General features: G+C 34.4%; 1 protein-coding gene across 1 annotated transcript; it reads right to left on the minus strand.

Moving 5' to 3' along the window:
- Positions 1–8,847: 8,847 nt before the first annotated feature.
- On the minus strand, positions 8,848–13,845 carry LOC114384768. Its single transcript, XM_028344557.1, has 4 exons — positions 13,718–13,845; positions 12,637–13,464; positions 10,324–12,516; positions 8,848–9,246 (listed from the first exon to the last, which is right to left on the minus strand). The coding sequence occupies exons 2-4, from the start codon at positions 13,451–13,453 to the stop codon at positions 9,209–9,211; spliced, it is 3,048 nt and encodes a 1,015-aa protein (XP_028200358.1). The 5' UTR covers positions 13,454–13,464; positions 13,718–13,845; the 3' UTR covers positions 8,848–9,208.
- Positions 13,846–15,375: the final 1,530 nt, after the last annotated feature.

A 15,375-nucleotide genomic window follows, 5' to 3' on the forward strand; every position in this document is an offset into this window, starting at 1 on the left:
GATTTTATTTGATGAGCTATATAAAAAAAAATGGGCAATTTTGATGTTATGTGGTTCTAAAAATAACAAAATGAATGAATAAAACAAAATTAATCAAATGTTGTTAGCTATAATATAGTATAGCTGTCCTCAGTAATGGAAAGTGACTACAGAAATTGACGTAAGAGGTTCTTTATTAGGTGCTTTAAATATCGATACATTATTTTAAATACTTTATCATCGAATAAGTAAATGAAAATGTAAATTATTATCATATTTCTCTTTATAAAAGATTAAAATATTTACAAAAAGAATTATTTAAGCAACTGTTAATATTTTGTAGCAGTCTAATTTAAATTTGGTGTTTAATCCAATGACATTTGGTGCTTAATAGACTGGTTTAGTAATAAAAATATTTTAAAATATGATATACAATTGACAACAGATGCCCAATATCGGAAGAGAAATATTTGGTAACACATGCATATAGTTTCCTGTCGCATTCACATTCAATAAACTAAACTATCAAATATATATTATATAGTCTAAACCACATCTCAATAAATCACATTTAAAATATATAAAATTATTCAATTTTCATCCAATAATTCGATGAGTATTTGAATGTGCAAATTTGTACCTCAAATCCATTTCCATGAGACGCAGGATGTGGCAGACGAAGAAAGAAATCACGTGTTTCATTTTTGTGGTATGTGGTTGAAGGGCCTTTTCACATAAACCAAAAGCCAATCATGCACATTGGACCACATGCTCAAATTCAATGCAAAACCCTCTTTTGATTTCCTCCATAAGTCATTACCCCAGATATAACTCCTCTGAATCACATATTCGCCCAAGATATATGGTATCTAATCATAGGGCAGCTGGCAATACCAGTAACAAAATAGGTAGAGTGAGCTATCACCATAGTTAATTGGTTCTATCCCATATCGCAGTCTTGGGTACTGTTACGGGCACCCGTTTGCATATACTTTCATATTATTAGTATAACGCTCTAACCAATTAAGTTAATAGATCAATTATATTATAAAATAAATAATATTGTTATATATAACATTAAATTTTTTAATATATATTTAATGAGTATTTAAATTTAAATAATAAATTTTGTGACAATTAATTTTGATATAAGTCATATGAATTATTTAATCCATATATTTTTTATAAATAAAAAATATTTATTATTAAAAAATTTAATATATTAACAAATTAAAAAAACATGTTTTTGAAAAAATATAAAAAAAATACTTACAGATTACGTGATTTGTATGAGTCATACGAATTAACTTATACAAATTACGTAATTCGTAACGAATTATGTACATATTACATAATCCATGAGTCATACGAATTACGTAATCCTTATGAGTTAATTCGTATGATTTATACGGATCACGTAATCCGTATGAGTTCGTAAGTATTTTTTTTAATTTTTTTCAAAAATGTGTTTTTTTTATTTTTTTTCAAAAATGTGTTTTTTTCTAATTTATTAATATATTAAATTTTTTAATAGTAAATATTTTTTATTTATAAAAAATATATGGATTAAATAATTCGTATGGGTTATATTAAAATTAATTGTCACAAAATTTATTATTTAAATTTACATGTGCATTAAATATACATTAGAAATTTTAGCGTTATGTATAGCAATATTATTTATTTTATAACATAATTGGCTTATTAGATCAGTTGGTTAGAGCTTAAAAGTCACAGGTTTAATTCTTGCTTGGGCCATTAATTTTAAATTAATTTGTAACACATATTTTTGAAAAAAAATAAAAAAAACTTTCGGATTTGACTTATACGGATTAACTAATTCATAAGTCTCATACGGATCAACTGATCCGTGGGCCTCATACGGATCAATTAATCTATAAGAGATTTACGGATCAACTGATTCGTATCCTTTTACAAAAGGACAAAATGGAAAAATTGTGAAATTCCCTGGATACGCATAGTAGTGCCCTCATAACGCTCTTGTTGTTTCATGGACTTTCACTAGTTAATTTAAATAGAAAAATGTAAACTTCATTCATTGAAAATTGAACCCATGACATGTGCATCTTTAGTATCACAACTTACCAATTCACCAATTTCATTCTTCATCAAATATATAACATATAATATACATATATTTAAACATGACGTTAGTTATACCAGTGCATGTAATTTTTATTGATCTAGTAGTTCTATCAATGACCCGTCAATTCAATAACTTAATCGAAACGATGACTGACCAGGCTTTCAAAACATGGATTCTTAGTTCATATTTTCTCTTCATAACAAAACACTTAATAATTCACTCCTTATATAGGAAAAAAAATAAAGAGCTAAATGAGTGTTTATTTTTCAAGTGGACTTTGGTGATAAAGATGTAACATAAATCTCACTTTTAAGTCTATTCTTTTTTTAATGGGGGACTTTTAAGATAGAGGCAAAACAAAAAACAAATTATAAATGCTTATAGCCATCATTGTGTACAAGGTTCATCTGTAAAGACACTTTATGAATTTAAACTAAAATCAAATGATATATTTACTTTGAGAGCTACAACTCTTGATATCCAATTTTTTTTCTCCACATAAACATTTAATAAATAACTCTTTATATAGGAAAAAAAGGTTGGGAGGGCATTTTTTTTTCGATGTGGGACTTTGGAGATGGAGGTGTAGCATAATCTTTCTTTTACTTGACTTCATTTTTAATGTGAGACTTTGTAGATAGAAATGAAACAACAAATAATTTTCTTTGTTATGTCCAACTAATAAATTTGGAAATGGATATAAAGGAAAGAAGTATGTTCATGATGAAGAAACCATAGTCTCTTACTTTTGTGGAAAGGTTGGGCACATGACATCCAAATGTAGTCATCTACCAAAGACTAGATCGTCAATGGTTTCAAAACTAACCAAAAAGGACCCAAAAAAATTTGGGTACCTAAAGAGAAAATAATTCCTATTGCAAATACATTCAACCACAACAAAAACACATCGATCATGATACTTGGACAATTGTTGCTCATGTCACATGACAGGAGAAAAGTGTATGTTCCAATGCTTGACTCTCATGCATGGTGGAACAGTCACTTTCAAAGGAAATCAGAAGGGGAAGATAGCAGGGGTAGGAAAGATAAGTATTGATCCCTATCCTCACATTGATAATGTATTGTTTGTTAAAGGGCTTAAACAAAATCTAATTAGCATAAGTCAATTATGTGACAGTGGACTTGATGTTTCTATTGTGTCCAAGGTTCTTGGAAAAGAGGTTATGTTGTCCATGGACACCATCGCACAAGTCACTGGGTGCATTAAGGAAGGAAGCATGTACCAGGAAGACTGGGAGGAGACCTATAAGAGCGACACCCCAAAAGCTCCTTTTTCTATTCCTCTGTGGTGCCTCACTATTGTCTCTCTCTTGTTCTCTCTTTTCTCTCCTTATGATTTGGTCATCACACACTTCTTTGAGGGGTAGAGGTTTAAGAATAATTTTCTGGTCATGGTGCTAGAAAGAAATCTTGTTGGTGAAGCCATCATGCACTGCTTTGGTGTCCTCTTCAATGTTGGCCCTCACTAGTGTCATCTCCATCTCCTTGTCCTCAACAATCAAACTTTCCTGGGATAACCTTGGAGTTTCTGTCGCATGGTTCTACTATAGCTAGTTGGAACATACCTCTTTCGCATAACCCTTCTCATCTCAGTCCATGTATCTATCTCCCGCCCTTCTTCTCTCTTCATCTCTTTTTGATTTTTCTTCCACCAAACAAGGGCATAGTCTGAGAATGTAGTTGTTGCTAACTTCACCTTCTACTCTTCAGGATAATCATTGTAGGAGAATGAATGTTGAATCTTCATCTCCCAGTCAAGGTAGGCGTCTGGGTCACTCCTGCCTTTAAAAGCATTGAGTTTTACTCCCTCAATTCTGTCTTGCCCCTCTATTCGGATTGATCCATCATTGACCCTTCTGTTGCCACCATAAGGTCTCCCAACATTTGGATTCATTTGGTGCTCTAGTCCTTCTATTCGCTTGTAGAGCTCTTCATTTTTACGGTTCAACAAACGTTGTATTTGTGTAGTCATCGTGTCCAGTAATAAGCACTGAGATCCGTCCAGTTGATGATATACACCACCATTATCACCAACTCCTGCCATGATTAAGGAACAAAATTTTTTGCAATAATTTTAAAAAAAAAAGATTCAGGACCTCACCACACTCTACTCACGTGTTTCTCTCTTTAATGGTAGTTCACTCGTGTTTGATGCTCTCAATATAGGCTTTTGTGTGATGTTTTCACTCTTGCCTTTTACCACTCACTCCCTTTTAAGTTCCTGGATGAATCAAATTAGACACACAAGGTATATAAAAGGAAAGACAGTTTAATTATCACAGACTGTGTAGCAGATTTAATTTGGATAACAAATCAGATTTGATTTTGGTTAACAGAGTAGACTTGATTTGGATTTAGATTTGATTTGGATAACATATTAGACTTGATTTGGATAGCAGATTGGATTTGATTTGGATAACAAATTTTGATTTGGATAATAGATCAGATTTGGATAACAAATAGAATAAACAAGAAAGATAACAAATAAGATAATAGATAAGATAATAGATAGAATAAAAAAGATTTGAATAACAAACTTGCCAAACAAAAAAAATGCCTCTAACTACCTCAATTTCGTGTTTAAATATCAAACACCCACTTTTTTTTTCTTTTCTTCTCTTTTTTTTTTCAAAATTTCTGCAACTTTCTTTTTTAACTTGAACCAGAACTCAAACAAATTTTTTTTTACTCAAAGTCTGAAAGAAACAAGAAGAACAAAAATGTGACAAGAACAAGAACAAGAATGAAACAAAGACACAAACAAGAACACAACAAGACGCAAACAAGAAAATAAATAACAAAACAAGGACAAAAAACCAGAACACAACAAGACCCAAACAAGAACGAAACAAGACGCAAACAAGAATTCAAATAACAGAACAAGGACAAGACAAATTACAAAGAAAAAAAATAGGATAAGATAGAACCTGTATCAAGAGCCGAAGCTCTGATACCAGATGATGTGATCCTGCCTAGGAGCGGATCGCTTGATACAGGCTATGGAGATTTGGATGACGCCACTTCCGGTGAAGGAAGATAAGTCAGGGTAGACGCCACTTCCGGTGAAGGAAGATAAGTCAGGGTAGACGCCACAAGGATTACCTTGATAAGTCTAAGATTGGTTCAACAAGGAACCCAGAGAAAAACTCTCACCAAATTTTATGAAAATGCCAAAAGTCCCTTTTATTGAAAACAAAAACCAATACTTATAGTGTATCTGAACAAAAAGATAAAAATAGACATGGGCCTTCAAAACAGTTTGGGCAAAAAAAAAATTATAAAAAAAAATTAGAACATATTTATTATGGGCCTTCAAATTAATCTGGGCCTTCAGCAAAAATTAATAGTCTTGATAGTGTCTCTGCCTCTGAGCTTTCATCCTTCTCCACTTGGGCCTTCATACTTCTCCACTTGGGGGCTTGGTCCTTCTCCACTTGGGCCTTTAGCCAGTATTTGGCCAGTTTCAGGATTCTCATCATAATGTCATACAGTACCTAACACACATGAGACACTAAGGGGAACTCAAACTAACTAGGAGAATGATTTAGAAATCAAGATTACCTTAGAAAAGCTACGAAATGGAGGATTGGGGGAACTTTCTCCACCAAATCCTTGAGAAGGATTTTGAGGATTCCGCTCCGATTAAAGTGCTCCTCTTGGTGCGGGGGTTTAACGGCACACAACGACGGCTTGCGAAGGCCACCAGTGGTCATGGGTGGTGGAGAAGAAGCTTGGGGGCATTGGGGAGGGTTTTGGGGGAAGGGAGGAGGAAGAAAGGGTGTTTTCCGCTGCTGGTTCGTAATTTGAAGCCTGGAACACTCGCCTGGGCGAGTGTGGCTTGCCTGGGCGAGCTTGTCCACAACTTAAATTTTCTGCTTCGGAAAATAATTCATATATCACGCTCCGGATGTTATTTTACAAATCCCAACGGTTAGACTGTGGATAATTGTCTTGGAAACCTGTAGAAAATTTTTGAAGATGATCCAACGGTTAACGAATCCAAGATGACAATTTTACTGAGATAGGTTTCGGCAAAAATTTGAAATCTTACAATTTCAACTTAGCTCAACAACACTCAATATCCACATCAAGAAATTCACACATTTTGACAGCATGGACTATTAACAGCATGGACTAACGTGACAAACAGAATGTAAAGTCGATGATCATTTTGACATTTTTTAAATCTCAGGGACCAAATTGACAGTGCTTCCAAAAGTGAGGGACTAATTTGATACTTTACTCCATAATATAAAATTTTGTTTACAGGAAACAAAATTATTTCATTTCATTAAGAATAATATTGTAAACGAAACTGAGAACACAATCATAATCATAGATGTAAGCATGAAATTTTGATACTCTGGCTAGTTTATGAGGCACAAGATTAGCTTGCCTACTTACTAAACTCACCCTTGAATTATTTATAAACGAAAGATATTGCTTACGTAAAGGATAATGGGAAAATCCGAGAGACTTGTCCTTTCAGATGTTAGGTGATCTTGAAGATTGCTGAAATCAAAATTTGGTTAATTACCTTTTTATATGCAGAACGGGAAAAAATCAAAATCAAAAGATAATAAGATGATTTCAATTGTAATTAATTAATTATATTGCAAAAAAATCTAAAGAAATAAAAAATTTAAGATTTCGAAGAACATATATATGTAGCAACGAATCTCATGTACAATTAAATCTTTACGTGTAAAATCATAATGTGAGTAAAGATCTTATTGGACGTTCGTAATGTGATAAAAGATTTTATTGTACATGAAAATCGTGAGGCTCCGCTTGCATCCTCAGTTAAGTCGAGTGGCAGATTGATGGAAGGCGAGTTATTCAAATGGGTAAATGTGGGTTTCTGGGCGTGGAAGGCTTTGGAGAATGCAAGAGGTTGGGAGCTCAGTGCATGGGAGAGAAAAGAATAAGCCTTTTGTTTACTTTTGTTTTCCCAGATTTATAAGTGGAGATGTTGCGTTGTTCATGTGCGATGAATCTAGAAACATGGATTCTTGTTGGACCCTCTCCACTTCGATTGTTTCTTTTCTCTCTCTATCAGTAGTAGTATTTGCACTATACAAAACACTCAAACATTTGGGGGTTGAGAAGGTATAGTTTTGTTCTTTTAACTAATGGAGTTGGTTTGTGAAGAAGAAAGTTGAGGCAAGAAGAAATTTAAGGCACGTTAGTGTGAGAGGGAAGTTGAGTAGGTTTTAACATTTGAGAAGGTTCTTCTCTCTCTTCGTATTTGGGGTGTACAACCCTCACGAGAGAGAAATGGTGGTACGCATGCAGTCTGAAGCTTCACAGTAATTAGCTTCCTAAGTTGTAATTTTTGAACTAATCAACATACAATTGTACTCAATAAAAAGTCAGGTTTATTTTATTTGCTTCCTTTTTCAGCCGGGTGCATGTTTCGACAGAATTATTTTTACGACCCGCACCCACCCAACATTATCCGCACAGAACAGATTTTTTTTTTCTTTTATTTAACCAGATACCCGAAGTTACCCGCCCATTTTGCCTCTTTTAATTCAAATTTGTCCGTTTTCAAGGGGTGTCATTTCTTGCTCACCCTTACTTAAATTTGAGTTTGAACCTAATTTAATTTCAAAAACTATATTATAGGATAAGAATTATCACCAACTTATAATATTCAAATAACATTTTTAATCAATTTGGAACTTAAGCTTTCCTAATAAGCACCGGTACTTCCTATAGGTATGTAACCTTATTTCTCTATTTTAAAAATTATTTCCACCTTATTTTCCCTCCTACAAACACCACCTTATTTCTATCCACCTTTCCCCCTAATTTCTCACCTACCGAACAAGGGCTTTATTTTCTAATACAATCATACTTTCAAAAACTAATTTTTGAAATATATTAAAAAATATGGATTGTTCAAGTAAGAGGGGGTAAAAACGCAACTGCCAAGAGGAAATTGACTTTGATCTAATCCCATGGAGCACCAAACAAAATAAGTACGAAGAGCCCATTTTAATTTTGTGAAAAACTGAGTATATTTGGAGATCTATGTGGATCCTTAAAAAAGTTTGGACATTCCAATGCACCAAATGTAAAAGGACTGAATAATAAAATTTAGGGTGAGCTGAAATCAATGAATTTCAAAACACACTAACTTTCAACCTAGTGGTATGCCACAATCACAAGTGCACATTATCTTAACTTCAAATACCTAGTTTCGAGTCCATTGCACATCAATTTTCATGACAGGCATTCACAGGCAACTGTAATTGTTAAAATCATCTAAACGGGTCTCTGAACACCACATAACATAATCTTACTTTTTTCATTGAATTTATGGAATTTTTTTGGAAAAGTCCTAGACGCAACTGAAATTATAGGGAGGATAGAGGATACACTAGATCCATTAGCACAAACTTTCAGCAAACTAAAAAGGAAGAGAAATCTGAAAAACCATTTTACACTTAACTATAACAAGTACATATTAGGTTCAACTTATTTCACAGAAAAAAAATTACTCAATTGTGCTAGCTTCTAGAGAAAGCTTTTGAAAAATAAGCCATCACTTCATCAAAAATAATCTCAACCAAACATTTGCTAGGTACTTGGATTCTCTCACATTCCTATTGCACAGTTACCACTCATCAATGTATTAGAATATCTTATATATGAAAATTTAGACAAGCATAAGCTAACGATTAACATACTATTATTGCGCTTAAAAACTAACACAATGACACATATAACCAATATGACTAGCATCAACTACTATCCCTCTGAAGGTTAACTATAATTGCCGAATGACTATTGATTTTGATACAGAACCAGTGTTCAGACTAGAGAATTCGAAAGATCTTGATATAGAACCAGTGTTCAGACTAGAGAATTCAAAATGATCCGGATGGAGAATGATGGCAACTACAAAAGAGGGTCAGTTGACAAGGCTATACAGAAAACTAGAAAATGAATTACAAAACTACCAGAACTACAACTAAAGGAATCCTACAACCAAAAATATCTCTTAACAGAAAAATGGATGACCAGATGAATTAACATTCTGGTTACCTACCTACTTCAGCAGCCACTAGGTAAAATTTTGCTTCAGCAATTCATTCAGCCAAACTTAGCCGCCACATCATCGTCAACACTCCCTGGAATGAGAATTACAAATATCATTTATTGTTATATAGAATATTGCCAATTTCAAGTAAATGTACAGTTTGTATCAAACCAAACACAAGAATGGTGCAAATAAATAAAACACATTTTTTCCCTTTATAGTTTAACTTTAAAGTAATCCCAACTCTTAGCAGTCACAATTGTATCATTTACCATTAACCATGCTAGCAGCTAAACAAAGGGACAACACAATTCAAACTCCTTTCTCTACCAAAGAAACCAGTTTATTTACTCATCAAAATTTCCAAGAATGCCTGCTCCCAAACAAAACAAACTCATAGGATGCACTGGCATCAAGAAAGTCAAATAGTAATGAACAAATTTTCCAAGCACATAATAGACCCTTGTTCTTTTCGAAAGTTTTTTCTTCAGTGGTCTCAGATTGTCACAAGACAATCATTTCTTTCCTTAAATGATTCAAGGTGGGTAAAATCTTGTGAGCTTAATTTATATGCACTGTCAATGTAAATTTTTTTACAAACATCCAATAGGATTTCAATTGGACAATATGGCAATATAGTAAACTTCAATTGGCTTCCTGCATAAAAGTTTTACACTGACAAATGCATGTAAATTAAATTCAAATCCTGATCCTCTTCCTGATTGTGTTCTATTTTGATAGTCTGCAGGCTTTTTTCTTTATAAGTTTCTATTTTCCCTAAATATCTTTGTCCAATTAAGGTTATGGAATAATTCAATCAACCATCAAATCATAACTATAGTTGAATAACTAAGATGATTGATAAAGGCTCCTCTAAGTCTAAAGTGGGTCTGTCTTTTAAAATAAGCAAGGATGCATCCAGCTATATATTAAGATCAGAAGCAACTTAGATCTAAGTATGGGTGGATTCACCATTACTCTCTCAATTTACAAACAAACTCACTTAAAGTAGACTTTTACATGATAACTGGATCCCCAAGCATATTTTTTTCTTGAAGCTAGTGCATACCCCATCACAAAAGCATAAAATAACTATAGCCGAAAAGTGAACCTATACAAGCGAACCAATCAACATATAGTGCATGAAATAGCAATTAAAGTTACTTACCAATTATATTAACCTCAAAATTGGAGAGATCAAGATGCATCTCCTGGTCCTGTGTTGTGGCAACAGATGAAGCTTTGAACAATGCACTAGGAGTATAATTAAGCTGGTAATTTACAAGTATTGGGCCAAATATGTTGAACTTTTGAGCACTACTACAAGCAACCTCTGCATCAACACACTTTTTAAAAACCACTCTTGCTCGGCTGCTTACTGTATCAACTTCTGTCTCTGCTTCCTTTAGAGGTCCAAAACGCCTAAACATTTTATTAAGGTTTGTTTCTGAGGGAACAGAACCCAACTCAGCAAAGTTCATAACAAGTTCAGCAGGGGCATTCTCATCTATATAACCAGGAGGTTTTGCAGGAGCCTCAATGTGATTGTTGTTAGAATACTGTTTCCTGGAATATGGCCTACGACTAACTTGAACAGGCTTCCCTGGCTCAGTAGGAACAAGTTGATGGTCTTTTTTCCGGTTTCTCCGTGCTGGTTGTGGTGGTTGACACGGTTGCGCTGGTTGTGCTTCACTACCATTGTCAATGACCCTGTCTGTCCAATATGTGTCACTCATATCCTCAAATTCAAATGTTTCGGGCAATCCAGCCGTGAGCGGTTTCTTCCTTTTAGTACCAACTTTTTCTTTACAAAATATATCTTTTACAGAATCATCAGCCACAACTATCGAATTCCTGAAATCATAGAAGAAGCTTACAATAGGATTCAGGAAGCTGTAATCTCCAAGGGGTTCTTGAGCCACCAAACGAAGTGAAGATAGCAAATCGTCCAGAGATGAATACTCTGTTGGGGCAACCATATTTGACCTCTGAGCCTCCTCAAAAGAAAAATCAGGTCCATTCCCAGAAAAACCATCAGCGCTTCCATCGGTCTTCTGAGACCGATCACCAGAACTCTTCACCATAGAGGGTGAACCAGTAAGTTTACTAGCAACCCTACGAATACGGTCCCCAATTAAAAATGACGACTTTGTGGTATTAGAAACTTTTGCGACCGAAATTGTTTTTCTTCCATCTGGCTTCCCAAAGTCATCAGCATAGTGATCTACAGTCCTCTTTTTCTTGGAACGGCCAGGTGAAACCAGATTATCAGTTACCTTCTCATCAGACCAATAATCACCATCAGGAGAGTCTAGAGTCCCACCCATTAGTTCTGACAAGCTTCTTTCCTTCTTTTCATGCATAATATCCTTCAGATTATGTTTCCGTTTACGACGAGAGCTGCTTTGGTTTTTTAAATTTGCAGAACCAGCTGGACCATCATTCTTGCTTACAGGAGCGGCATGATTATTCTCATCATGATGAACTAAGGAGTCCATGTCATCGTCAAAGCCTCCACAATATTGTAATTCTGGCAAGCAAGAGTAACCTTTAAAGCGATGGAATGCAAGCAGTTGAGCCTTAGCAATCCCAAGCTCCAAACGATCAAACCCACCAGTTGGCAATGCAGATAGTGTTTTCAAGTATTCTACAAGATTACTAGGTGAAAAGGAGTTGGCATTTAGAGATTCATCCGCCCCATGTCTGACACTTAATTCTGGTCGAATCCCAGTGTTTTCTACATTCTGGAATTTAATTGAGTCATAGGTATCTTTAGGTATACAAGAACATGCCAGCCCATATTCTGCTCGTCTTGTGACTTCATCCACAGCACAATCTACAGCATTCTGAAATGATTCTGAAGTGCTCTGCTTTTCAATAGAGGAGAAATGTGTCCTAAAAGGTTTTAGCTGGGATTCTTCATTCCATGCAAATGTTCTATCCCCAAAATATGCTACCAAATGACAGTCTTTTTTATAATGCTTCATTGCCTTCTCAGATGAATCTGAGGGATCAAATATCTGTCCAGGCCACCATGGGTGGCTTCTCACCTTTCCCCAAACCATATCAGACACAGAAAACTCACCTTCCTTTTCTATTGGTAGCAAATATCTTGCATGATGAAATGATTCCGAACTCATTGACTTCATTAATGATGTACGTCTCGTGACTCTTCCCTCTAGTTTTCTCTGTTCAGCTTTAATAAACTCTTCAACTTCCTGACCTCCATTTGAACCAAGCTGCTCAGAAATGCCAGTATGTACTTCAACATTTTGCCTAATATTAGACTCATCATGGACTTCTTCCTGTCCAGCATCCATCAGTGCAAGGTTATCCTGGTCAGCAATTTGAGTGTCTTCTCCTACAATCACAAAATTACATTAGCATCTCAAAAGATATTTTTTATTTACGGTTACAATTTCATTTTCGACCACTGATCAAGCAGGAAAATAAGCAGTTATGAGATCAACAGAGATCTTACCTTCAATATCTGAAGTGTGGTTTGTTGTTTTAGTACTTTCTGCTTCTGGTTGACCTTCGGCTTCTACTTCTACCCCCTTACGCAAATCACATTTTTCAGCATCAAAAACATTCTTGTTTAATTCCTCTTCTATTGTTGAATCCTTATCAACTCCCTGCCCTGTATCTGAACTAACCTGTACATTCTCTCCTCCTAACGGGAATCCTACAGCATTATTCACCTTGTGATCTGTGGTCTCAGCATCCGGTGCATTTGTGCACTCAACCCCAACATCTGCCACCATAAGATCTTCAACATTGCTAACCTCAATCCACACTTCTTTATGAGCTCTATTATCCAAAAGAGACTCCCCCTGAAAAGATGCGGCACCAACTTCACCACTACCAACTACTGCTTCATCTCTATCTTCCCTCCCCAACACCACACTATCCAATTTCATTGCCACATTCTCGCTCCTACCTTCTTCAGATTCCACACCATGAGAGTCCCCACAACCTACTCCTCCAGACCTGAAATCCTTACCCAAATCTTCCCCGCACTCAACTGATCCACCACCACCCACTTCACCACTCAACTCAGCACCATTCTCATGAGTGCAAACACCGTCTATGTACACATCAGACCCCAAAACCTCCACCATTACATCCTTCCCATTACATGTACCACCCTCCCCAACCAAGTCTTCAGTGAATGAACCCTCCATCAGAACCTCACCCCCACAATCCACAGACCCCTCTAGGGTTTCAATCCTCACTTTCTCCTCGTGAGTCACTGTGGTTTCTGATGCTCCACACAAACCCTTCTCTTGTTCCTCCATGGATATTGTATCTAACAAAATTTAAAACTTCCAAACATTCAATAACACAAAAAATATAACCGCTCTTTTCACCCCAAGAATTTGGCAAAATGTAAATGACCCAGCTGAAAAAAAAAACTGCACAGATTTCTCCACTGCGAGTGCAAAGATAGAAAGGGTGCAAAAAAAATACAATTTGGCAACCCAGAAGAGAAAATAACATAAAATTCAAACTTTGATACCTATAAAAAAGAAACGAACAACAAAAAAGAAAAGAGTGAGTACCAGGGTTAGATCTTGTGTTTGTTGTAGTGAAAAGTATGCTCAGGGTTTCGCGTAGGTTTTAGAGAGAGAGATAGAAAATGTGTGCTTAGAGAGAGAAAGTAAAGTCACGATTCTTAAATCCGGGTATAATTCATCCTTGTCCTTTTCGCTTTTCAACTAGCGGCTTCATTAAGATTACATGTGGTGTAGGAGGTGTCCGTCACCACCAATAGAAAGAGCATGGGTTTTGGGCGTTTAAATTCTTTTTGCTACGTGGCAATCGATTATTGGACCACGGATGGTGGTAAAATGTGGAACTATCTTATCAAGTCAGTGAATTAGCAAGTGAAAATCTGGAATTCGACATTTCAATTTATAGTGTTATACAAGGAATGTCGTTTGAAATTAAAATTATTACTACATTATTATAATGACTATCATAAGATTGTTCAAGATAATTCGAAAAAGGGAAACATAATGTCATCTATGATCTATGGCTCAAGGGAGTGGAAGAGTAAAATTTTAATCCTTTGGAAAGGTTATGGATTAAAATAAAAAATAAAATAAAAAGAATTTACAAAAAAATTAAAAATGAAAAAAAAAACAATATAAAAGAATATACCGTAAGTATACTTTCAATATAAGTCTTATAAAATAACTTGTTAATTATGAAACCTGATTGCCAGTGGAGTAGAGAGAAATGTAAATTATTTCTCTTTAAGTATGGAATTTAAATGAAAAAAAAATTGTGATGAGATTATGAGGTCATATTTTCATTATTAGTATGGAATTTAAATGAAAAAAAATGTTCCTCTATGTTTATTTTTAAAAAATAAAAATAGTTAAAAAAAACATGTAGTGATAACAATTTTTTAGAAAAAGTGTCATCAAGTATATCGAAGATTTACCAAAGAAATAAAGAAATGCGTACACTAAAGGGAATAATTATTTTTGTTAATAGTTATAGATAACAAAAAACATAAATCAAACATGGTGGTATAGGTGACCCTCTTGCTTATAATTAATTTGAAAAGGCAATTACATAGTAAATATAATAAAGTGCAATACTATTAGAAGAATTGCAATAATTACTTTCATAGAAAATTCCAAAAAAAAAAATAATGTGATTCAAAGATTGAAATATGAAATTCTTTCACAAAGTATCTGATGGCGGCAGAAAACAATATAGATTCAAAAGTCTTTCCTAAAGGTTGGTGACACATGGTGTAATGCTAGATCATACAAAGAAATCAAGTACTTCTTTAACTTTTATTTTTCTTTGATATCATCTTTTAATATTCAACACATGGCTTGTTAAGAGTTTAAGAAAGAAGTTAAGGAGACAATCATTAGTGATGGACCTAGAAATTTTAAATAGTAATGGTAGTAAGAAGAATGATCACATTGATTTGAGAGGAATTTTTACTTTTAATTTCTATTTCTAAATTTGAAAATTTGAAAATAATTCATGTTTATTTAAAATAAAATTGTTTTATTTTAATTTTTTTAAGAGATGAAAATAATTTTGTCTTACTCATACAATTTTCTACTTGGAGGATCACATCAAACCTTTTAAAAGTTCATCGAAAACAAAGAAAATGTCCACATTCCAAGTTTACAATAACTTGTGGTAGGTTATGAACTCTCACAAAGTAACACATTAATATTGGTGCTTCAAC

The sequence above is a fragment of the Glycine soja genome, chromosome 2 (genome assembly GCF_004193775.1).
Source record: "Glycine soja cultivar W05 chromosome 2, ASM419377v2, whole genome shotgun sequence".
Taxonomy (NCBI): Eukaryota; Viridiplantae; Streptophyta; class Magnoliopsida; order Fabales; family Fabaceae; genus Glycine; species Glycine soja.